At 40.3% G+C, this 26,488-nt stretch overlaps 1 protein-coding gene across 4 annotated transcripts in view; it reads left to right on the top strand.

Annotated features, from left to right (window-relative positions):
• WDR33 (WD repeat domain 33) overlaps positions 1 to 26,488 on the top strand; it is a 112,836-nt gene that overhangs the window by 49,291 nt on the left and 37,057 nt on the right. For all 4 annotated transcript variants that reach the window (XM_079781775.1, XM_079781776.1, XM_079781774.1 and 1 more), the window contains exons 5-7: positions 1,395 to 1,490; positions 1,665 to 1,816; positions 3,512 to 3,609. In XM_079781775.1, coding sequence (XP_079637901.1) covers positions 1,395 to 1,490; positions 1,665 to 1,816; positions 3,512 to 3,609 — 346 coding nt within the window. The remainder of the gene's footprint in view (positions 1 to 1,394; positions 1,491 to 1,664; positions 1,817 to 3,511; positions 3,610 to 26,488) is intronic.

Here is a 26,488-nt window from a genome sequence, read left to right as displayed (position 1 = left end):
ATAGAGGGAGGGAGAAGGAGAGAAAGAGAAAGAACATAAGAACATCAATGTGAGCGAGGAACTTTGATCGGTTGCCTCCCCATGCACCCCAACCGGGGGTTGAATCCAAAACCTAGATATATGCCATGACTGAAAATCAAACAGACAATCTTTTGGTGTACTGGGTGATGCTCCAACCAACTGAGCCACAGCAGCCAGAGTTGAAAAAATATGTTTTTTTGAGTTTATAAACATCACAGGTTTTCTACAATAGGAAAATTGTAGCATTAAAATATTGGTGTAGTATTTGTCATGAATCTGCTGTACGACTTTTTTTTTTTTTGAGAGATCAGCATAAGACTTGTTACTGCATGGTACTATGAATAAAGGAGAGCTTTAAAATTTTTTTTATTTTTTTTTTTAGTTTTTATAGTACATTTATTTGCCAGTAAAGTTTGATAGCTTTGATGTCCTTAAATTGGTACTTTTTATTAATATATATATTTTTTCATAAAACCATGGTAACTTTTCTGTCTGAATTGGTCTACTAGCTGTTGAAATCCTTCATTCAGGCTTTGAGTCTTTCTGGTGACTGACCATCTTATTTATGTTAGTCTGCCCATTAACCCAGGAAAATAAAGTCTATGCAGATTTTGTTTTGAAATGCTCTTTAGAGTGCTTAGGCCTGTGTAGCTTAGCAAGGTGCTTACTTATATTGTACTTAACTGTTATTTATTTATTTATTTATTTATTTATAATTTTTTAAAAATATATTTTACTGATTTTTTACAGAGAGGAAGGGACAGGGATAGAGAGTTAGAAACATCGATGAGAGAGAAACATCAATCAGCTGCCTCCTGCACACCCCCTACTGGGGATGTGCCCGCAACCAACACACATGCCCTTAACTGGAATCAAACCTGGGACCCTTTAGTCTGCAGGCTGACGCTCTATCTCAGGGGTCCTCAAACTTTTTAAACAGGGGGCCAGTTCACTGTCCCTCAGACCGTTGGAGGGCCGGACTATAGTTTAAAAAAAACTATGAACAAATTCCTATGCACATTGCATATATCTTATTTTGAAGTAAAAAAACAAAACGGCAAAAACACCTGCCGGCCGTAGTTTGAGGACGCCTGCTCTATCTACTGAGCCAAACCGATTAGGGCCTTAACTGTTTTTAATTTAGTTAATGAGCTAAAGTGCTAGAGCTTTCCCTGCACTGTGTTAATGAAGTTCTTTTTTTCTGAGAAAATACTTGCTTATAAATCTGAGCTACACTTAAATGAAAGTCGGTATCATCTGCTTAATGTGGATTATTGAGTATTTTGTAAATAAAGACTTTCTTAGTGTTTTAAAAATTAATTAAGGTTGAGGGTTTGTGGCCTTGTATAACCTGTTATTTTTTCCATCCCTAGTGGACTCCAGAAGGAAGACGGTTGGTCACTGGAGCTTCTAGTGGAGAGTTCACCTTGTGGAATGGACTCACTTTCAATTTTGAAACAATACTACAGGTAACAGTAATCATCAGATGGCAGCATCATTCTGCGGTACTGTAAAGAACTTGAGATATAGTAACTTTATTGGCATTTTAAACTTACAGTTAGACAAATTGTTGTGAGTTAATATATGCTCCTGTAAAGCCTTCCATCTTGTATGTAATGTTTACAAATGTTTTGTTTTCATAGGCTCATGATAGCCCAGTGAGGGCCATGACTTGGTCACATAATGACATGTGGATGTTGACAGCAGACCACGGAGGATATGTGAAATATTGGCAGTCGAACATGAACAACGTCAAGATGTTCCAGGCACATAAGGAGGCGATTAGAGAGGCCAGGTTTATACACAATATACCATTTTCTGTAGTCCCTATTGTCATGGTTAAATTGTTCTCTAAGTGTATTCTGGATGCAGAGATGCATGGGCTCTGTCAGATTCTGGGGAACTCTCTGCACCCTATGAACACGATATTTTTCTTTGTTTTCACACATTCACCATTTTGCTGGCGCCTTCTTGAAGTAGTGTTGTCCTGGTATCTGCCTTTACAATATGTTAGAGATGTATTGTCTGCCGCATTTTGCACTGGTTTTTTCTCTTTTCATTTATGGTTAATAATGTGTATACGTTACTTCTTTTTATTACCTACTGTGTAAGACAAGAATATTTCATTCCAAATAAAGAATTCAGTCTTTAATTATGCAACTGAATAAAATCTAAAGCCTACAGAAACACTTTCAGAGTTCACACAAAATACAAGAAAAAAGGCTTAAGTGAAGACCTGGTTGGCTTGCTTATGCCATGACTCCAAAGGAGAGTACAGTAGGTCTAGAACTCGCACAAGTAGCTCTGGATGTGGCATTCATTAATGGATTAATGAACGGGTTCTTCAAGCTTTGAAACTGTGAGCAGGTCATTGTTAAGAAGACTCTAGGACTTGTCTTCCAATTCACTGCTGGTACCGTCAGAGCAAATGTGTAATAAGTGCAGTTTACAATATTTTCAGTGAGTTGTATATATGTGTACATATCGATGAGATATGTGCAGTAAAACTGGAAAAAGAAAGCTTCAAAAACCAGCCTGAAGAGTTGCTGCATCCTCAGAATAAAGCTGAGCAGCATTCTCCGTAGCTGTGCCACCCGTGTGGTGAGAGGTTGACATCGTTCTAGAAACATCATCCGCTGCAGTCACTGTTTCTACTTTCAGAATCTTAACAAAACTTGGTGGATACACATGCCTCTGCAATGACTTTGCTGTGGTGTCCTGCCCATACATTGAGTTTGCACAGTTGGTCACTTCTTAGTCGTAGGATTAAAAAGTTCAAGGGAGTTCTTAGAGTTAAATTAGAAACGAGGATCTTCCACGACAGATGAAAAAAATGGCTCTCTCCTTTGCAGCCGATTCTTGGGCTTTACACACAAATCTGAATGTCCCTATGTTAACTTTTTTTGTGAAAAAGTGCAATATTCATGAGATCGCTTGCCAGAAAGGAGCTGTGAAAGTTTTCCGTAGACTTTTTAAATAAATCGGAAACATCATATGTAGGAATATTTAGCACCAGTCTTTAAAAATCCTGTCCAGCTTTTTTCAGTTTATCATTTCATGAAGTGTCTGAGGTGGAAGCTGATGCTAATTTTTTGAGCAGTATTCTTTTGTGATTTAAAAGATTGTTTACAGGAATATTGCAAAAATGGAATTCATTTAGTTTCTACACTTAAATTAGCTCCATGTTTTCTGTTGGTACAACAGGAAATCCTGTATTGTGGGAAGTGTGAATAGCAGTAGTAGTAATATGCTTGTAAAGTTCTCTGAATATTGATGATTGGAAACTAAGAAGCAACTACTGTATTAAATTCTTTTGATGCGATGCCATGGTTAGCTGCCAACATTCTCTTTATGTTGCATCTTCATGGGTGGAAACTCCCCTCTTCTGTTTATAAGGCAGCACAGTGTTTTTATTTTTCCCTGTCTGAGAAGCACAGATAATCTGTTCAATGCTGACTTCTTTCCCCTGCTGTGTGTCTTCATGTAACAGTTTCTCACCCACGGATAATAAATTTGCTACATGCTCTGATGACGGCACTGTTAGAATCTGGGACTTTCTTCGTTGCCATGAGGAAAGAATTCTCCGAGGTATGTGTACTAACAGTACTCATTGGAATATTTAAATAGGAAGGCATTTGTGGTTAAATCACAATACCACAATGCTAGCTTACATCTCCATTCAGTTTTCTCACATATACACTGTCTTAGGCTCTTTAAAGAAACCTAAACCCTCTGGTTCAAAGTCATTTTGTGGATTTTTACTACTTATATCATCTTTGAGTTCTTTGACTATAAATTAAATATAGGTGTTTCCTATCTTTGAGTCCTTCCCCCCAGTTACTTGCTTCTGTATGTGTTTTTAGGGCTCTATTCCTTTCATGCCTGGTACTCTGGCTACCTTTCTCGCACATCCTGACACTAATTTTATGTAGCTAGCTCACATTCTCATGGCAGTCTTTTCACAGTATGAATTAACTGATGTATCAATAGCTGTACTTCTTAGTATTGATATTTCTGGAAGCATGTTTTTTCATTATATTACATTTGTACCACATGACCCATTTGTTACTAAAATTTTGAGGGTCCTTGTTTATTACTTTTATTGATTTCATAGTTATAAACTAACATCTATTAATTACTCCATCTTACAAAAGAAGTCTATATTTTCATTTGGATTAGCTTAGTTTTAGACTTCATAAAGTGGGGCTAACAATACATCAACACCATTTATGTGTTTTCTATATGCAATATAAACATTTAGACACAGACATTTACACTTTTAACGAAATCTCATTAGTTTATTACTAACTAGGAAGGTAGTTTTCTCAAGTGCTTAATTTGCACCTGCCCTGATTTAACCAAGAGTACATTCTACTTCATGCTCTTGGTTTCATTATGCCATAAAAGTAACAGTTTCAATGGGTGTATGGGTGCCACAAGTATTGGATGTCAAGAAATTATTACTCAGAGATTTTCCTTTCTGTTCAAGAGTCAGCAGGATTAGTTGTGTTGATTGAATTGTAAGTTTTTTATAACTTTCAGAGCTTTATTTGCAGCATATAGTATCAATGCATTCTAGACAAGAAAATAAATGCCCTTGATATCTAACCCATATTTCAGTACAGTATATTTTAAAAATCACATTTGCTTAAACATTGCTGGCCTTGCACATTTTATGTGGGTTCATCCGTAGTATTGTGTGCGATAGCTAGTGTAAGGATGGAGTACCCATCACAGTGAAAGTGGGTACACACTGTGAAGGTCATCCTATTGTCCAGCTTCAGAACTGGGGGCAGTCTCTAAAGTCATCAGGTTCGAATTATTTTATGGGTGAGTACTATGACCTGGAAGGCTTAAGTGATATGTTCAGGGTAAAGTAAGTTCAGAGCCAGAACTCGAGTCTTACTCCTACTCTAATGCTACACTAGTGTTTCCTCTTTCTTCACTGTTAGTCGAAGTCTTAGCTGTTAAACAGAAATTAGATAAACACCTTTTTCTAGGCTTTGGAAATTCTAAGAAATACAGAGGAAACAAAATTTTATTTATTAAAAGCAATTCTAAACTATCAAAAACAATTTTATAGTAGATTAAGACTATAATACCTGAAGTCAGATATAAAGCTACTATCCATCTTGGATTTAAAAAAACCAAGCCTTTTATATGGTAACATTTTCCCATTCCAAGTTCTAATGAAGTGTTATTCAATTTTAGCAATGAAACTATTCTAAATAGTGCTTAAGAACTTTTCCTCTGCAATTTCCTCTGCATCTGAGACATTAAATAGCAGTACATATTTTCAGATTTGAGTCCAGGTGAATTTGGATATAGTTAAGTGGATACTGATTTGTTCCTGTTCTCCCTGTAGGTTACAAAGACCCCACTATCATGTTTATATTGATTTGAGAGTTGATTTTTTTTTTTTTTATGTGGGTGCTCTTTTTATTTTAAGTTTTACTATGGAAATTGCAAAGAGGCATAAAAGTATAATACTATACCTTCATGTGCTTATAGGATATATGTTCTAGGTTATTCATGTTTTTTGCTTAAAAAAATAATTTTAGAGAAAGGGAAGGAAGGAGGGGAGAAAGAAAAAGAGACAGACAGCAGACATTGATGTGAGAAAGAAACATCAATTAGTTGCCTCCCACACATGCCCCGACTAGGGATCAAACCCTCAACCTGGGTATGTGCCCTGACCTGGAATAGAACCTGCCTCCTTTTGATATATGGGATGATGCTCCAACCAGCTGAGTCCTACTGACCAGGCCATGTTTTTTGCTTAAAAAAATTTTTTTTAAACTTTATTTTTATGATATTTTTCTTAGTATCTCAGTAAGTATATGGAATAAATGTGACTTTAAAAATTTTTTAAAAATTGATTTCAGAGAGGAAGGAAGAAGGAGAGAGAGAGATAGAAACATCAACGAGAGAGAATCATTGATCGGCTGCCCCCTGTTCGCTCCCTACTGGGGATTGAGCCCACAATTCCAGACATGTGCCCTTAATTGGAATTGAACCCAGGACCCTTAGTCTGCAGGTCGATGCTCTATCCACTGAGCCAAATAGGGTAGGGATAAATATGACTCTTTTAAACCATGTTGTTTATACCACCCAAGTAGTTTTAATAGTAGGTCTGGTATGTTGGTTAAGTTATTATACTTCAACTAGAGGCCTGGTGCATGAAATGCGTGCACGGGTTGGACCCCTAGGCCTGGCTGACGATCAGGGCCGATCGGGGCCTTCTGGCTGCCAGCTGGGGCCTCCCTTTCCCGGCTACCAGCTGCTGGCCAGGGCCTTCCTTCGTTCTGTGCTACCCCCTGGTGGTCAGCACACATCATAGCGAACGATTGAACTCCTGCTTTCCCAGTTGACAATTTGCATATTAGGCTTTTGTAGAGGCCCGGTGCATGAAATTCGTGCACGGGGGGCGGGGTGTCCCTCAGCCCAGCCTGCACCCTCTCCAATCTGGGATCCCTCTCACAGTCCAGGACTGCTGGCTCCCAACTACTTGCCTGCCTGCCTTCCTGATTGCCCCTAACCACTTCTGCCTGCCAGCCTGATCACCCGTTAACCACTACCCTGCCAGCCTGATTGATGCCTAACTGCTCCCTTGCCAGCCTGATTGTCCCTATCTGCCCTCCCCTGCAGGCCTGGTCACCCCTACTGATCTCCCCTGCAGGCCTGGGTCCCCCCCAACTGCCCTCCCCTGCTGGCCTGATCGCCCACAACTGCCCTCCATTGCTGGCCATCTTGTGGCAGCCATCTTGTGTCCACATGGGGGCAGCCATCTTGTGTGTTGGAGTGATGGTCAATTTGCATATTACCCTTTTATTAGATAGGATTACCCATTTTTCCTCATTTAAAATTTTTTTCTGAATTTTAGAAATGTTTATAAAATAATAAAATCAATGTTCTTATAATTTTGCTATCTTTCACTTGGGTTGGGGATCATGGAATGATAGAATTCCAAGCAAATAGGGATAGGATCTTCCAACTTCTAAAATGTCAGTTGCCCCAGGTGAAGGGGTCATATTCATGTATTCTCATACACTCTGCAACATGGTGCAGGTACGCATATGCCTATAGCATGTTCGTGTTGTACATTAGACCATCACTTGGGATTAAGTATTAAGAAAATTCAAGAACATTTTAATTGAAGGAGAGGTTTGTGATCATGTAGTCCAACTCTTTATTAAATACTTACCTTTTCCACACCATTCCTAAATGTCAGTGTTCTACTCAAACATTTTTAGTGATAATAGTATTCGGTGCCTTACATGATTCCCTTTTCCAATTTTACATATGTAATTCTAATTTTCAGAGAGTTCTTTTGCTCTATCAGAAATCTGTTTCCTTACAACTTGTCCTGCCTCTGGAACATGAAGAATTAAGTCTGTACTCTTCTCCATGGCTCCTTGGAGTACTTGAAGACAGCTGGCACGTCTGTTAGTGTAATCTTCAGCTGTGAGCATACAAGGGTCTCTAGGCATGAAAGAATCCACGATACCATACTATTGAGTGCAGAATTTACAGTTGCTTTTTGATGTCCTTCCTGAAATTGTTCGTAGGCTTCTTGGAAAAGGAATAAGTTACATGTGAAAAAGTATCAGTATTTTTAAGGTTATAATGACCATAGATCTATTGTCAGGAGATTTTGCTACTCAAAAGGTCTTGATGATTGATCCATAGGTCGGGAAAACAGACAGACATTTAGTGAATTAAATATAGTGCAGCATTGAAAAGTACCATGTATATGTATATCTATCCATGTGCAAGTCAACATCACTTATGCACATTCTGTCCTTCAGATAAATTGCAGCACTCAGTTTATGGATTGGAATTAAAATAACATTTAAGCACCAGGAGTACATGAGCTTCTAAATCAGGGGTGGGGAACCTTTTTTTCTGCCAAGAGGCATTTGGATATTTTTAACATCATTTGCAGGCTCTAAAAAATTATCATCTTAAAATCAAGTCTGCTATATTTGGCCAAACATTTAATTAACTCACCCCTAATGCCTTGGCCGGGCCAGACCAAATGATTTTGCATATGGCCCACAGGTCGGATATTCCCCACCCCTTCTCTAGATTACTGATGCTTATGCATTTGACTCAAAGTGAAATAGACCTACACTATACACACTACCTTAAGTACAAGTTTTGACCCCTATCGTGCTTCTTAAAGTTCAATAGGGAAGGTAATATTTTCACAAATTTAAGATGGATAGTATGGGAGAAGAGTCATCCTTGTGATAGAAATGTAGTTTTATCAGTGTAGTTAGATCACTAACGACCAGCTAACCTGTAAATGAGAAGCGTTGGAAATGGAGTCGGTAAGAATACTGAAGTCAATTTTAGTAAAAAGCATAATACTCCTAAAAAGAATTCAGGCTGCAAGTCTGGCTTGAATTTTGTCTTTCCTTCCTGATTTTAACAATAATAGCTGACACATTACACTTACTATGAATCAGGCATAGTAATCTTCCTCTTTTAATCTTCTGAATAACCCTGTGAGAGAATGAATAACCAAGTTGGGAAAAAGTTAAGTAAACCTAGCCCAAGGTCATATTTGAATCCAGGTTGTTTGGCTCCAGAGTTCATACTCTCAAACCACTATGTTAAACTGCCTCTTTGATCTTTTAAAAGTAACAACAGCAATAATGTTTTCCTGATCTGTGGTGACTGAATTGTAGAGTTTTTTTTTTTTTTTTGAAGAAAAGAGTGACGTGGGAACAGGCAACGCAGTTATTCAAATTCATTTTACCTGTTCTTTTTTAAAACTATTCATAGAGGTTATAGATTTTCAGTGTATGATATATTTAACAACAAAAAATTTAATCACAGGAATAGTTCAAACTGCAAATGGGTTATAAGATACATACTAGGTTATATAAATTGAACATGGACATAAGGAGTTCTATTGAGACTTATTCAGGAGGTAAGATGTGTGTTCAGTTTTTAAATATAGCACTCATGGAGAACCAAGGAACCCTTGAGTACACGCAACTTAAGAAAAAGTATTGTAAGTACTTTTCTTTTAAGAAAGGAAATCACACATGAGTGTTTATTCCAATCCTGCAGGCAGTATGGGAGAGCAGCAAGTCATTCACAAAATTCTCTGCAGCCCCCATAAGCCAGCTGCTTATATAGGGTGAGAGAAAGATTACATGGGGAAGGAGGGATTACAGGCCTGGGGAAGTAGGAGGCTGAGGTGCGACTCCATTGTTTGGGCAACTGGGTTGTTAATCTTCCATGCTAATAGGCAGTTCTCGAATGGAATGGTTCCTAGGTTGACCCCCAGGTCCGGGGGCAGACTGCTCCCAGCCAGGTCAGACAGTCCTTTGGGCTCCCCCCTCTGCTCTTTCTGCAGCCTACTGGTGGGCGCTGCTGCATACCTGGTCCTCCCAGAGACGTCTCTCACATCCCTTTGTGGTGGTTATGCCCAGTGTTCAGGATCCCCAAAAACCCACCAGGAAGGAGCCAAGCCCGATGTAAAAGCATAAGAATCTTTATTCGTGCTAGCACGAGCTCTCGTCTCCAGCAATCACAGGGGAGAGCGAGAGCCTTGGGAGAACAAAGGCTTTAAAGGGGGTCCAAAGCAGTGGGCGGGGGGGGGGGGGGGGGGAATGTTCGTGGCCCCGTTGATTGGTCAGGGGTCAGGGGTCTGGTTACACAGGGGTACTGTGCAGCTTGCCTAATTTGGACTGAGTCCACTTCTCTACATTCCTATTGGCAGGTTTATGCAACTGTTACATTCTCGCGGTTTTCTTAGAAAAAGGAGTCATATACATAGTTACACAGGATGGAGGGTACAGTACATTTTGTGCTGTCCTGCTCTGCCCTTTCAGTCCCCCCTTGTCTTGAAACTTACGGGCCCAATCATGGGACGGTTTGCATTTCTACCTCGTCTCCCGCTTCTGGCCAAGGCCCCTAGTACCACAGTCCCCAACAGTACTGTCCACAGTGAAGTCCAGTTCCTCTCCTGCAGGTGTCGAGTCTCCTCCTGGCCTGCGTGGAGCCCAGGCTAGGGATCTCACGGGTGGTTGTCAGGATCCAGGCCGTTTCCTGGTGCAGGAGCTGGGAGTGGTGTAGCCAGATCTGGGTGCCGTCCACTTCAATAGGCGTGGGCGTGGGCGTGCTCAGGATAACAGTGTAGTGTCCCTTTCAGGTTGGGGTGAGTCCTTGGGCAGTGAACTTCTTTACCCACACCGAGTCCCTGGGCTGGAAGGGATGTACAGGGTCCCCTATGGGCACTGGCAGTGCATCTCGAACAAGCTTATGGGTGGCTCTCTGGGTATACTGCAGAGCCTGTAAGGACTTGAGCAAGGAATGGTTATGAATTTCAGCTTTCAGTTTCTCCCTGACCCTGGAAAGGATGGGGGTGGTAGGGGGAGGTCTACTATACATGACCTCAAAAAGAAGGGAGGAACCTCTCCCAGTAGAGGGTACACATGGCCCATAAGAGGGCGGAGGGCAGGAGGTTGGTCCAGTTTTCACCGGTTTCTAGGACAAATTTAGTTAAACTACTTTTTAGAGTTCTGCTCATGCCTGTCCAGATTCTGGGCCTGAGGCTTGAGCTATATTTTGAGATATCTTGGCTACAAAGGTGGGGCTGTTATCTGATCCTATGACTACTGGCAGCCCGAATGTGGTCTCCAGAATATGTACCTGGACAATCAATGGGACTGGACTGCCTGTCACTACTTGAGCCAATTCAGCAGAGACAGGGTTGAATCATATATGAGTGTTTATTCCAATCCTGCCGGCAGCATGGGAGAGCAGCAGCTCATCCACAAAAATCTTTATTAGTGCTTTTTAAAAAAGATATATTTTTATTGATTTCAGAGAGGAAGGGATAGGGAAAGACGGATGAGAGAATCATTGATTGGCTGCCTCCTACACGCCCTCTACTGGGTAGGGATCGAACCCACAACCTGGAATTGAACCCAGCACACTTCATTCTGCAGGCTTACGCTAGCCACTGAGCCAAACCAGCTGGTGCTTATTACTACTTTTGAGAAGTCCCTGTGTATTCCTTCCTGATCGCATTTGACTGTGTTTAATGAGATCAACCCCTCTGTGAAGATTTTGTGATTTAGCAGTGTGCTTCTGAACTGTGTGAAGACGTTTACAAAGTCTGAGGGTTTCAAAAGTCTCTGATATTTTTTATTGGGAATAATTTAACTTATCAAAGTAAAATTGACAACCCATGTAGTTTATGATTTAAAGGACCATAGTTACTTTTTTCACAAAATGTTCTACAAAATCCTGTTCATTCTCCCCACAATGAAAACAAACACCCGTCTTCCTCTAAGATAGCCTGTAGCAGAGTAACTCCTTTTAGTGACATAGTATGTTTCAATATTAAAAGCACTTCAGGCACATCTCATTTATTTTATTTTATTTTATTTATTTATTTTTTTAAAATATATTTTATTGATTTTTTACAGAGAGGAAGAGAGAGGGATAGAAAGTTAGAAACATCGATGAGAGAGAAACATCGATCAGCTGCCTCTTGCACACTCCCTACTGGGGATGTGCCCGCAACCAAGGTACATGCCCTTGACTGGAATAGAACCTGGGACCCTGGAGTCCGCAGGCCAACGCTCTATCCACTGAGCCAAACCGGTTTCGGCCAGGCACATCTCATTTAATCATCCAGCCAACACATGGACACGTTACATAGGGACACGTATCTTCTCTGTCTGGGTTTCCTTATTTTGAGGAAAATTGATTTAAGGGTCTTTTCCGTCTTCTCTCCTAAAAAAACTGGGTCATGGTAGGTTCTCCTATGTAAATAATTATCTGAATATATTATGAAAGGGAAAAAGGTTTAATATTTACTTCTGAAGCACATTATTTAAAGGGATTAGTAAGGTCCTAAAATATTTATTTCACATGGTACAGTAGTAACAGTTTTACAGGAATTGTTTTAGATTTTTATACTTGGCTTTTATCGTTCTATCTTTGCACATGTTCTGAATATTGCACATAATAAAACACAATTTGTTGGACGAAGTCTGTGGCTTTCTTGGGGTGGCAGAGCCGGATGTTGCTGCCCTCATATTCAGTTGCAGCGGTGTCGATGACAGTTGCCAGACGTGTATAGAAGGACTCCAGTTTTTTGAGAGTGACAAATTACGATGATTAATAATGTAGGCAGCAATTTTCAGAAAGATCCTTTGCATCTTTACATTTATTAAATATTCTGTAATTGTCTGCATGAGTTAATTTTGAGTAATGAGACTTAAATTTCCATTTGCTGCTGATTTAGCTACCCTCTTATATTGTAGAACTTCTCAGCTAATTAGATCTTTGATAGTTTTTAAAGTTAAAAATGCAGAGCTTTGTAAAGGGGATAAAATTAGATAAATATATCTCATATATTTTGAGTTGTTAGTAGGTAGGACCTTTATTAAAAGTATACGATTAAAAAGTGGTATATAAATATTTATTTGTCAGTGGTTAAGTAGCACAGTAGATACTGTTTTTCTTTCTTTTAAAATAATTTTATTTATTTTAGAGAGAAAGGGAGAGGGAGAGAAATAGAAACATCCATGATGAGAGGGACTCATTTGTTGGCTGCCTCCTGCACGCCTCCTATTGGGGATGAGCCCGCAACCTGGGCATGTGCCCTGACCGGGATCAAACCTGGGACCCCACAGTCCCCAGGCTGACCCTCTATCCACTGAGCCAAACCAGCCAGGGCAATACTGTTTTTCTTTTAATTAGCTTTTGTCTTTCACTCACTTTTTTATGATATACCAGAAAACCGTTTTAAAGTTTGATTTAAATCAGATTTCAGGAACTTCTGAGAAGTATCTACAGTCCTCTGATCGCTTTAGTTATAAAGAGACCAGAACACACTGCTAAACCACAAAACATTTGCATTTATTAAAAATCACAGTCAGATGCATCCAGGAAGGAATACACTGGGACTTCTCAAAAGTAGTAATATTCTTTTTCTTAAGTTGTGTGTACTCAAGGGTTCATTTCCTCTCTATGAGTGCTATATTCTTTTTTAGAAATAAGATGATTGCGCTTTCCTGCATTCATCCTAGGGTTTACTCCACTAAACTGAGTGTGTAGGAATTAGTTTTCAGTGCTTCAGGAGTGTGTTTTTTTACATCTGGGAAGAATCAGCTGTTCATTTTCTGTAATACAAAGCAGTAAATATCAAAGGCACTTTTAAAATTATTTAATATTTATGAACTGTTATATACCTTACAATTAAAAATTATAATTGTAAAATTTCTTGACCTCAGGCAAAAAGGACCATGTTTTCACAGCTCCATTCCAGCTTAGACGGGTGCATCAAAGATAACTGAAAGGAAATTTGTATTTATTCATTTATCCCAATAATTTTTGTGTGTTATGTGCCTGACTAGTTACCTGGCCTTAGGTATGGTGGAGAGGGTCAGTTATTCTTTTCTTCATGAGCAGTACAAGTGATGCTAAAGATTTTTGATTTAAAAGCATCACTTTTAATGATATTTTAATTTCACATATTTTCTAAAGCACCACAGTACATAAAAGAGTATCTGTGATCAATGAAGTAGTTTTTAGACTTTAAAAATGGTAACTTTAATTTTTTTGTCAATTCTAACCAGAGGATATTTTTTTCCATTAAGACAGGAAGGGAGGGGGGGAGGGAGGGAAAGACAGCGCGAGAGGGAGAGAGAGAATGAGAGAGACATTGACGTGAGAGAGGCATGTCAATTGGTTGCCTCCCAAACATGCTCAAACTGAGCCTGCAGCCTGAGCATGTGCCCTGACCAGGATTCGAACCGTGACCTCCAGGATCATAGGTTGATGTTCTACCACTGAGTCATACCAGTTGGGCAAAATGGTAATTTTTTAAAATCAGATATTTTTGGAGCATCTGCTCATGCCAATCTGGAGATACTTTTAAAATATAGAGGTTTACTTGCCTGGCCGGTGTGGCTCAATGGTTGGGCATTGACCTATGAACCCAGGAGGTCACAGTTTGATTCCTGGTCAGAGCACATGCCTGGGTTGCAGGCTTGATCCCTAATGTGGGGCGTGCAGGAGGCAGCTGGTCAATGACTCACTCTCATCATTGATGTTTCTATCTATCTCTCCCTTTCCCTTCTGTCTGAAATCAGTATAAATACATTTAAAAAATATATAGCGGTCTTCAGAACAAAATTTGTTTCCCAATAAACTACAAGATAGGCTTCTTCTATTGTATCTTCACCTTGAATAATAATTTGTGGATATTTTCCTTAATGCTGAATGATACTTAATTCTTTTGATTATTTGGTAAAAACTGAGTAAGTTTTAAAACCAGAAAAGTTAGGCTTGTAGCTAAGACTTACTATGAATACTTACAAAAGTCCAGAGCACTTTTGTGTGGTGTCACATGAAAAGAGGATTCAAAATGTTTAACCCACTAGATAAGACACGTTATAGGCAAACAGTGTCTTCATGTTGGCACTGCCAGTTCTATAGAGCTTTCATATGTAAATAAATGTAATCATGGTTTTTCATTGAAATTTTCATAGCTTCATGGTAGTTTTGAGTGTTTTTGAGAATCTTGATGCCTTTTTTCCCCCTAAAATATGAGAATCACCTATTAGCTGCCTCTTGCATACCTGCTAATAGGGATCAAGCCCACAAATTGTGTATGTGCCCCTACTGGGAATTGAACTGTGACCTCCTGGTTCATAGGTTGATCCTCACCTACGGAAGCATGCCAGCTGGGCAAACCTGGAAACCCTTTAAGAAAAGCTATAGATTGTATAACTGGACATCTTGGTGCTTTCGTTGGAGCAGCAGCAGCATGGGAATATTGTTGATTTGTACCAAACTAACGATAAGTTTTCAGATTAAGGCTTTTCTCCTAATGACCATTTCACATAGCCCTGGTTGTTTTGGCTCAGCCCTCAGTGTTGGCCCGTGGACTGAAGGGACCTAGTTTTGATTCCGGTCAAGGGCATGTACCTTCGTTGCAGGCTCCAGCCCTGGCCTTAGTCAGGCGGGTGCAGGAGGCAACCAGTCGATGTGTCTCTCTCACATCGATGTTTCTCTCTCTTTGTCTCTCCCCCTCTCATCTCCTCTCTAAAATAAATAAATAAATAAATAAATAAATAAATAAATAAATAAATAAAATCAATAGAAAAAATATCCTCAGGTGAGGATTTAAAAAAATACTATTTCACCCATAAAAATGTGTTTATATTAGATTTAAAAAAAACACACATCTTACTGATTTTTTACAGAGAGGAAGGGAGAGGGATAGAGAGTTAGAAACATTGATGAGAGAGAAACATCGATCAGCTGCCTCCTGCACACCCCCTACTGGGGATGTGCCCGCAACCAAGGTACATGCCCTTGACCTGAATTGAACCTGGGATCCTTGAGTCTGCAGGCCGACACTCTATCCACTGAGCCAAACCGGTTAGGGCGAGATTTTAAACACCCTATCATTTAAATGTTATTTACTAAGTACAGTACATATTTTTGCATGGGAAATACGTTCCAAAGTTACCCCAGTTTTCAAGATTGGTAGGGTACTTACTATGTAACCATTTTTTACTGTGACTAAATTATGTGTAGATGTCAGAATGTATCATCATATAATTTAGGTGCCTACGTTTGTGGTATATTCTCTTGGTTCAAGTGCCTGGATTGAGGTTTCATATTTTGAAACTAAATCTGTCTAGGCAGCAGCCCACTTACATAATCCCCACAAAATTCACTCTTATTATTATTGACTACAACCACTAGATTTTCATTTATGTCTTTATAACTTCCACTCACCAGGACTTACGTAGAATCATACCAGTTTACTATGTCTTTTCAGAGTCAATGAGTGTGAGTGTATCTGTAACGTCATTTTTTTCCATGAAAAGGATAAGGTAAATTACGGTTTTTATTACCTTTAAATTAAAAAAAATATATATATTTTTATTTATTTCAGAGAGGAAGGGGGAGAGAGTGATAGAAACATCAGTGATTAGAGAGAATCATTGATCAGCTGCCTCCTGCATTCCCCCTACTGGGGGGCGAGCCTGCAACCTGGGTGTGTGCCCTGACCAGGAATCGAACTGTGACCTCCTGGTTCATAGGTCGACGCTCAGCCACTGAGCCACACCGGCTGGGCTGTTACCTTTAAATTTTAATGATAGCAGGATATAGTGTAATTTCTGTTTATGATGTTAAGTGACAATGAAGAGGTTATTAATATTATTGAACCTCTTCCTCAGCTGCTCCAAAATTCTAGGTACAGTCATAGTTTCTATTTGGGGCAGCCTTTGTTTTCCCTCTGGGCTACTTTAAACATCACTCATCTGAGAGTGAGCTGGTCTGGCTTTGAATCTCAGCTTAGCCACTGGGCAAGTCTGTCTGTCTCAGTTTGTGTCCCCTCCTCTGTAACGTGGGGCTAATGATACCCACCTCACAGGGTTGTCGTGAAGGTCCCAGAATTACACAGCAGGCTCTACTGAAGCTGCAGCATGAGTCAACATTTGTTGCTTAAGTCTGGCATCCTGTGCAAGGAAACAGGCTGGAAAGCATGGCGGGTCTAGAGGAAGTATCTTATTGAAGTGAATTTGACTTAAGAGGAGGTGGATTGACCAGGAAAGGTGTTATAAAGGGTTTACTTAAGAGGAACTTGTTTGCTAGATCAGGAGTTGGGATGTGGTAGCATATATAACTATCCTGTTTACTATAGTGACTCTTAGGTAGTGATTCTTAGGTTTAAAATAAACATAAGAACAACATTAATTGTATTATAAGCCACATTTAAATCAATAACATATTAAAATGGGACTATGACTTATTTTTAAAACTTTATATAAGTCCTCATACTTCTTCACTCCCACTGTCATGTCAGAACCACAGTATTACCTTAGGGCAGTATTTCACTCACACCATTCCCTATGCACTGTTCCCAATGTTCTGTTCTTTTCCCGTGTTTGGGTGCTTGCTGCTTTGGTTTTTGGACAGATAATATATTTGAATCTTTCCTGAGAACCACTAGCTGGTCTTTTGTTTTATTGTATTTTTTGAGTTCTAGTTAGGTAAATTCATATATGATGTGTATAAGATATACTGAAGTATTCTCTTAATTTAGAGCGGAATATTCCTTTTGTTGTTAATCCTCACCTGAGGATATTTTTCCATTGATTTTTCTATAGAGACTAAAGGCCCTGTGCACAAATTCATGCACGGGTGGGGTTAGACTGGCCTGCCCCGATCGGGTCCTATTGGGCCGGGTTGTCTGGGGCGAGGGGCCGAAAGTGGTTGGCGGGCTGGCCCCACCCCCAATTAGGGTGGGGGGAGCTGATCGGGGGTGGGGCCGGCCAAGGGGAGGGGCTGGGGCCAGTTGGCCAGCCATCCCCGCCCCTTGGTTGAGCTCCTAGTCAAGGGGACAATTTGCATATTAGCCTTTTATTATATAGGATTGGAAGGGAGGGAGAAACATTGACGTAAGAATCAATTGGTTGCTACCCTCACATGCCCTGTTGGGGCCAGGGATCAAGCCTGCAACTGAGAAACATTTCTTTGACTGGAATTGAACCTGTGACCCCTCAGTCCTTGGGCCAACACTTTATCCACTGAGCCCAACCAGCTGGGCCATAATATTCTTTCCATTGCTACTTATACTAGGTTTACAATATCTTGAAAAATATAATGACCAAAGAAATGATTCATGTTTGGGTTTGGATTGTTGATTTGGACATTTTAATAGACATTTTACATTAGAACAAAATTAAATACTTAATTGTTAGAGATCTATATAATGAAAGCCTAAGTGACGGTTATGGCGGAATGACCAGAACGATGGGTCGCTATGATATGCACTGACCACCAGGGGGCAGATGCTCAACACAGGGCTCACGGCTGGCAAGCGCAGCGCGCAGCGGCGGTGGCGGGAGCCTTTCCTGCCTCTGTAATAGCGCTAAGGAGCAGCGAGCAAGTGGTAAGGAGCAAGGGGTTCCGGGCTGCGAGAGCCATGTCCGATTGCTGGCTTAGGCCCACTCCCTGCTGCGAGGGGGCTCAGGCCGGGCTGAGGGGCCTTCCCCATCTCTCCCCCCACAGTGCACAAGTTTTGTGCATTGGGCCTCTAGTATTTATATAACTAGCACTGTGGTCACATTGTAAGTCCTCATTTGTTCTATTTTTCTTAATTCTTTTCATTTTTTTCTTTATTCTTTGATTGTCTCCTTTTATTGTTGCCTTTCCTGAAAATGGGTAGTGAAAAAACAGCCTTTCTTGAAACACAGTTCAGGTTGAGAAGCCTTCTCTCTGCCACATGACTTTGATTTGTGTTCAGCGTGATAGCTGAAGATGAGAGTTAAAGACCAGGAACAGAACCCGGACATCCCACTGCTCCCGCGGAGCACAGCCTGCAGTGTTGCCACAGAGACCTGGCTAACCAGCGCTCTCGCTCTGGGGAACACTGAGGACATAATTTAGTGATTTATGTGTGGGTGACTGGCAAAGAAATGTGTCAACTCTGCAAATACACATACACAAACGTGTCCTGCTGAATTCCACCCTGAGACAAAGCCTGTGATCAGTGCACACCTTTTCAGAAGAGTCCCCACTAGTTAAAGTGGATATACTTTGATCTTTCTACACCTTGTCTTGTCACCAAGAAGATGACAGATGGTGGAAAAAACCAGACTGACCACATCAATTAATGACCTACACGGGGCGTCACGCACACTTTGGCCTCCCTGGCAGCACCCCTCCTAACAACCAGGCTGCAGACCAAACGCAACACAGAGGCATTTTCTGTCAGTCGTGCAGGGCGCCACGTCTGTTCTGAGGATTACATGGCAATGGGATTGGGAGAGGGCTGTAAGCTCTGGATGTACGTGTGTTCACTGTGCCGCTCGGAAGGCCGGGGTATGTGCAGCAGTGCTGGGGAGAGGCGGGTGGGAAGGTAAGGAAAGCAGTGGGCAGCATTAATGTGGAAGTTGTTTTCTCAAGAATTTTTTGTAATTTACAAAGGTTATGTTTATAAGAAGTTCAAACAACTAGAAGTAAAAAGTCAAGTGTCCTCTCGCCTTTTAGTCTCACATCCAGAGGTCATCACAATTCTGTTAATAGTTTGGTGTGTATATTTTCACAATTCTTATGCATATATAAAAGGGTTTTTAGAAAACTACACAAAATGGGATTTTACTACATATATTCTTCTGCTATTCTGTCATGACACAGTGTATTATGTCATCTTTCCATCTCATTACTACCCCAGTCCTCTCGGTTACTGCTTTACCACTTTATAGCACGTATTTGCCATAACATATTTAGCCATACTCATTGATGGACTTTAGGATTTGCAAGAGGCTTTTGCTAAGACACAGTTGTGTGCTAAACTTCCTTGAACCTTTATAGTTGTTACCTTTTGGTTAGTCTCCTAACAGTAAACTTGGTGGATCAAAGAGAATGAACATTTAAACTTTTGGAAGATACTTCTGAGTTATCCTCACATCTAGAGTCATTAATGATAACGTTTAAGCATGTTGTGGTCTAGTCAGAAACTAGAGGCAACATAGAATTTAACATTTTGGGAAATTTCCACCATGGTAAATGTTTTCTCCAATACCATAGAGCGATGGAACTTGAAATGCAAAATCCTGCCAATCTTTTACCATTCTCTAGAGATAATCTTTTAAAAATAATTTTGAAAATTTATTCCTGTGATTATCATTGGACTTTAAAAGAATACATTTCTTACTGTGTGTGTCTGACAGTGTCTCCTTTATCCCTGTCATGAAAGTTGAGGAATTTCATGCACCTACACTGCCAACAGTTCCTCTGCCTTCTGGATTTGTTATTCCAATTGTAATGGTGCTGATCGTTTTTCATTGTTTTTGCTTATTTATTTTTACAGTGTCTTTTTGCTTCTGTCCCTTTTATCTCCCTTAAACATTGTTTTGGATTTTTTTAGCTATTCAAAATTTTAAGAAAAAAACACACTAATAAATGGTATTACTACTAGGAGTGATACGTCCATTGCAGAACCAAGTAGTATAATTGCATTTATAATAATAAACCCTGTGGCGGTTAAAAGTTGTTCTACTTGAAGAATGTAAAGATCAAGTGACATTCTGTTTTCTTAAATCTATCGTCATATAATCTGTTGACAATAATGCCACAATTTAGTTGGCTATAGTTTTTTTCTTGCAAGTTCTAATTACTATATCTTTTCTTAATATTACTAAAAGCCTATGTCTTGCACATTTTTTAATTTTTAATTTTGCAATATTGGAAATGGATATTTTTTATTTTCGAGGACGTTCTTGTTCTCTGCTGTCCGCTCTAATGTGGATTAATTGTCTTCTGTGCCTGTGACTGCAGTCACACTGGAGTTTCTCTGCCTTCCCCTGTTAAGGCCACTTATTTTTTTTCATTCAGTTGAAAACATTAAAAAAAATTTTCCCCTAGAATTTTTTTTAGTGCTTCAGAGGTAAATTTCAAAATGTCTGGAGTGATCTTCAGTTTGCCATCATACTTGACTCATCGTTTGTCTAGGTTGAGAGTTCTTGGTTCAAAATGCTTTTCCATCAGAGTTTTTTAAAAAAGATTTTTAAAAAATTGATTTTTAGAGAGGAAGGGAAAGGGAGAGAAACATCGATGTGAGAGGGAAAACATCGTTTGGCTGCCTACTGCACGATCGAGCCTGCAACTCCACTATGTGCCCTGACGGAATCAAACTGGCAACCTTTTGGTACACAGAACCCCACCAAACCAGCCAAGCCACACCGGCCAGGGTTGTAGTAGGTGTATTTTAAATTTCATCTTCAATCTCAAATCTTGATCCCATTCAAATGTTGCCTTTTTTCCCCCTTTATCACTTCACATTGTCTCTGCTTGTCTTATGGAACTTAGTATATAAATGTTGGGCCTGTTGAAGCGATCGACCTTGTATGTTTTCTTTCATCTTTTCTCTTCTGTCCTATCTATTTGGGAGTTTTTTTTCCTATTTTATCTTCCAGAATACTGTCTTCAGTCATGCCCAATCAGTCTTTCTGATGAAAATTTTATCAATTATGTGTTTAATTTCCAAGATCTCCTACTAGTTCTCTGGTCTTTTCATTGTTCTTAGTGGCCGGTTTTGCTGTTTGTTGTAAAGGAATATATCCCTTGAAGCTTTTAGCCTGGTAATTGAGGTGTTTGGTTTGCTGTGGTCTATTCCTGTTTGTTCTCCTTAGGATCACTTCATCTGTTTTCTTTATCCTGGTCTTTCTCTTTCGTCCTTTCTGATTTTTCTCAAATGTCCAGTAGTCCTTGGTTGGCCAAATACTGGAATGAAGATATGTATGGTTAATGTGCGTCCACTTGCCCCACAGGCGCCTCCCTGGAGTCGTAGCCCTCCCGGAGTGTGCGTGTGTTTGGGGAGCTGGGCGGGAAAGGACGGTTCTGGAGCAAATGGGCAGCTGCCGCAGTTAATGGGTTGTATAAGGAGGTGGAGTGTTCCGTTTACTCCTGGGGGAGCCTGCCTCTCATTCTCCTCCCTGCCCCTCCCCTCTCCTCCTTCCCTCTCTTGTCTCATCTTCCTTCCTTTCTCTCGTCTCCCCCTCCTCTCCTTCCTTCAGGCTCATGGTGTGGCATTGCCACAGCTTGGTGCTGCTTTCCTTTCCTTTCCAGCCTCCAGCCCTGTTCTGGGGTTTCTTCCCAGACTGGCTTTGCGTTGTTTAGATGCAGTTGTCGGCTGGAGCTGAGGGCAGCTGTTCACTGTAAACAGGAAGTCAGGAGGGCCTGGACACGGCCCGGCAGGGCCCTGTGACTGCCCTCCTCAGAGCAGCAGAGCCTCTGGCACTAAGGCCCTGACAGCCGCTGTGTACTTTGGGCTTTATTTTCTGTGTTGGTTCACTCATCAGTATGATCCCATCTCTTTCTGGGCAGTGCTCATGTTTGGGTTGAAGTTTTTTGAAATTTTCATAAAACTTGGGGTCAGTAGCAATTGTGGGAAATCAGTGCATCCACTGTAACTCTTTGACAGTAATTTAGGAAGGGTCTTAAATGTACCGTTTCATTGCGTACTAGAGTTAAGACTTACTCCCAGACACACAGTTTCCCTTTCTTCTCTTCTGGTAGTCTTTTCCTTCTATCATTTCCCCCATTTCTTAAGGAATATTGTGTATTTAAAAGATTTTAAAATATTTTTATTGATTTTTAGAGAGAGAGGAAAGGAGAGAAACATCGGTGTGAGAGTGGAGCATCTATTGGCTGCCTCCTGCACGCCTCCTACCGGGGATTTAGCCTGAAACCCAGGCATGTGCCCTGACTAGTAATCGAACCCGAAACTTTTTTGGTGCATGGGATGATGCCCAATCAACTGAACCACACTGGCCAGGGCCTTTATTTAAGTTTTTAATCATGTATTAGAAGCTTAAGGTAATCCATGGCACTGAGGGATTTAGAGGTAAGTGATCAAGTAAAATAACTGAAATATACTTGAGTTAAGCTTAGTATTTTTCCTATAGGTTTTTTTCCCTAGAAATGAGTTAATGTTCTATTAATCCTCACTCGAGGATATTTTTTCCATTGATTTTTAGAGAGGGGAGGAATGGGAGGATAGAGAGAGAGAGAGAGAAACATTGATGTGAAAAAGACAGGTGATTGCTTGCCTTCCGCACATGCCCTGACTGGGGCCAGGGATGGAATCTGCAAGCCAGGCATGTGCCCTTGAGTGGGATTCTAGTCTGCCACCCTTTGGTGCTCGTGCTGACACTCTAACCACTGAGACACAGGCCAGGTTGAAATGAGTTAATATTCTCGAAATAGAGAAAATGTCTAGAGAATCAGCAAACATTTGCTCCATACATATAAAAGGAAGTGATTGGTATTATTTCACTACTGAGACATTTTAATCTAGTGGAGTCAATAATGTTACATCAAAAATATTCATCTGTTTTTCTTAGTTACTTAAAGCATAGTCTAAATAATAAATGGCCCCCTTTTAGATTTTCCAATTCTAAGAGATCCATGGCACCAGATCGAATCTAATACTGGCTTTGGATGTTAATTAGAACCCAGTGTTTTTTCTCGGGTCATTTGAAAACTGAAATGCAGCAAAGTCTTAAGATGGCTCAGTTTGGGAAAGGACTCTCAAATTGAGCCATTTTATGTGTTCCCATACTCTTCATGGCAACAGCTCTTGCTGGATAACTAACTGTAGAAATAATTATCCCTGTGATGAGCTTCTCAGGGCAGAGATTGGATCAAAATAAGAGCTTTCATTGACTCTTCAAAGTGTGTGCTAGGCATGATGCTAAGTACTTCATTTAATTCCTGAAATAATCCAGTCAGTGAGTAGTCTTCATTCTACACATGAAAATATTAAGGTTTAGCAAGGGTTAAGTATATTATATATGGCCATAAATGGAAAGTGACATCGAGATTTAAATAGATCAGGTTCACTCCAGATCTGCTTATCAACCATTGTGTCACCTATGAGCACTAACCATAGTACAAATGTGAATTAAATTATATTTAACATACCTTAATTCTAAATAAAAGTGTGTTGACACTGTATCTAGTGGAGAAAACTGATTTCATCTCTTGGTTATTTCTTCCTATGGGAGGGAAGTATACAAATTTCACATAGAAATGAGAATTTTCATGATTCATTCTTGGTACTAGTGAGGAAGGCAGAATAAAATAACTGATTTGTTTTTCCTAAGAACACAATTGTGGTTTTTTAATGTGATGTGTATACATGTATTTTCTCTCTGGACTTAAGATAGCAGTTTTAAACACCTCCATAAGGAAATACTGGTATTTTTTATATTGAATTTGAACTGATTTTTACATTTTCTTTTTAAATATTTTTATTGATTTCAGAGAGGAAAAGAGAGGGAGAGAGCAATAAAAACATCAATGATGAGAGAGAATCAGTGATTGGCTGCCTCCTGCACCCAGGCATATGCCCAGACTGGAAATCGAACCATGACCTCCTGGTTCATAGGTTGATGCTCAACCACTGAGCCACGCTAGCCGGCCAATTTTAAAAATTTTTAATAAGCATCACTTGGTTTTCACATATCTAGAATCATGATTTCTTTCTTTCCTTTTTTTTTTTTTTTTTACTTAGGTCCTATATGGGCAAAATTTAAAACAAATTATTGTATGTCTTTATTTCATGCTTACAGTTACATTGAGGTTTTGGTTGGGTAGAGAATTACAGCTTCTAAGTTTTACCCCCACTTTACCACTGTCAAGAATTTGTTCCACTGTCCTTTTAGGGGGGGGAAAATATATATATATATACATATATATATATATATATATATATATATGTATATATATATATATGTATATATATATATTTTAATATACTTTATTGATTTTTTACAGAGAGGAAGGGAGAGGGATAGAGAGTTAGAAACATCGATGAGAGAGAAACATTGATCAGCTGCCTCCTGCACAGCTCCTACTGGGTATGTGCCTGCAACCAAGGTACATGCCCTTGACCGGAATTGAACCTGGGACCTTTTGCAGGCCGACACTCTATCCACTGAGCCAAACCGCTTAGGGCTATTCCACTGTCTTTTACCCAGAGTCTTGATAAGAAGTTTTATGGTAATTTGAAATGTTTCTCAATTGGAATTTAGCTGATTTTTTGTTTTCCTCATGATGGGTTGTTTTTAATGGGATTTTGGGAGGAAAATCAGAGGGAAAGTGTCCTTTTCATCACATCAGAAGAAAGGTGTAGATTATCAACATGCCTTGATGTTGACCTTATTCACAAGGTTGAGGCAGTGTTTCCCAGAGTTCCCCAATGTCAGGCTAGTTGCCTCCCTCCCCCTTTTTCCATTCTATAAGTCTGTGGAAGGAAGTCATGATGCACAGCCCATATTTAAGAGGTAGGGACTTAGGTTCTACATCCTTGAGGGTTGGGTAACTCCGTAAATTATTTGGAATTTTCAGACATTAGAGAGTCAACTCTTCTCCCCCTCTTATTTATTTAATTACTAGGGGCCTAGTGCACATATTTATGCACCAGTGGGGTCCCTCGGCCTGGCCTGTGGGATCAGGCCGAAACTGGCTCTCTGACATCCACCGAGGGGATCCCGGATTGCAAGAGGGCGCAGGCCAGGCCGAGGGACCCCACCGGTGCATGTTTGGGACTGGCGAGGGATGTGGGAGGTTGGCCAGCCAGGGAGGGAACATGGGAAGGCTCCAGGGCGTGTCTGGCCCATCTTGCTCAGTCCCAATCAGTCGGACCCCAGCAGCAAACTAACGTACTGGTTGGAGCATCTGCCCCCTAGTGATCAGTGCATAGCGAGTAGTTGTAGGGCCTTAGCATATCCTAGCTAATAAAAGGGTAATATGCAAATTAACCATCACTCCATCACAAAGACGGTGGGATGCTGGCGTTGTTGCAGGCTGGGCTGGGCTACCCCCTCCCCCCGTACATGAATTTCGTGCACCGGGCCTCTAGTCATTAGCATATTATGCTTTGATTTGTTGAACAGATGACTGGACACTTAGCATATTAGGCTTTTATTATATAGGATTTATATCACTGTGGACTCATGGGTATTTGTTGTGTGTGTGTGTGTGTGTGTGTGTGTGTGTGTGTATGTTTATATTTACTATGATGGAAACCAGGTTATTTAACTAGCTCCTAGTTCAAGTTTTCTCAGTTATCTGATTTCTTCTTTGAGACACAAATGGAGATAATTATCAAGATCTAATTAGAGCTCTGGCCAGTGGTCTCAGTGGTTAGAGTGTGGGCCCCTAGCACCAGAGGGTTGTGAGTTCGATTTCCGGCCCTGGTTGAAGCGTGTGCGGGAGGCAACCAATCAGTGTGTCTCTCACACATTGATATTTGTCTTCCTCCCTCACACTCTAAAAATCAATGGGAAAAGATAATCCTTGGGTGAGGATTAACAACAACAAAAAGATCTAATTGAGTATAATGCCATCTCAAACTACTCATGGATAGAAAAAATTCTTAGTAATAGCTAGGAATGATAGTCTGCTGGGGATCATGTGTTGGACACCCACCCTAAGCAGTATTTAGGGATTCACATAACCTTGTTCAGATACAGGTACATTCCATAAGGTTGCCATTGTTAGCATCCTTTGTCTGAAGAGGTGAGCAAGTGTTGATGATGTATATGGCTATGATTACTATATAATCTCTGGCCAGGATTATTTGGTGCTCTTATGTATCTTAATTTTCACATTTAAAAATTTGTCCTTAATCTGGCCAGCTGAGGGTGAACCAGTTTACTTTTTTATATTGTTTTCAGAAGAAAAGTCTACCCTAGATGTTCCCTAAAGGATCATTTAAAACTAGAGGCCCGATGCACGAAATTCATGCAAGAGTAGGCCTTCCTTCCCCAGCTGTATGCACAGGCTTCCCTCTGTCAACCAGGACCCAGGCTTCCATTGCAACCCCAGCTTCGTCCAGGAGGATGTCCCGTCTAATTAGCATATTACGCTTGTATTATTATAGATGTCTCTTGTAGGGTTT

This window comes from Cnephaeus nilssonii (genome assembly GCF_951640355.1).
Source record: "Cnephaeus nilssonii genome assembly, chromosome: 10".
NCBI classification, from domain to species: domain Eukaryota; kingdom Metazoa; phylum Chordata; class Mammalia; order Chiroptera; family Vespertilionidae; genus Cnephaeus; species Cnephaeus nilssonii.
Note: the sequence above shows the minus strand (reverse complement) of the source record. Positions and strands in the feature narration are given on the sequence as shown.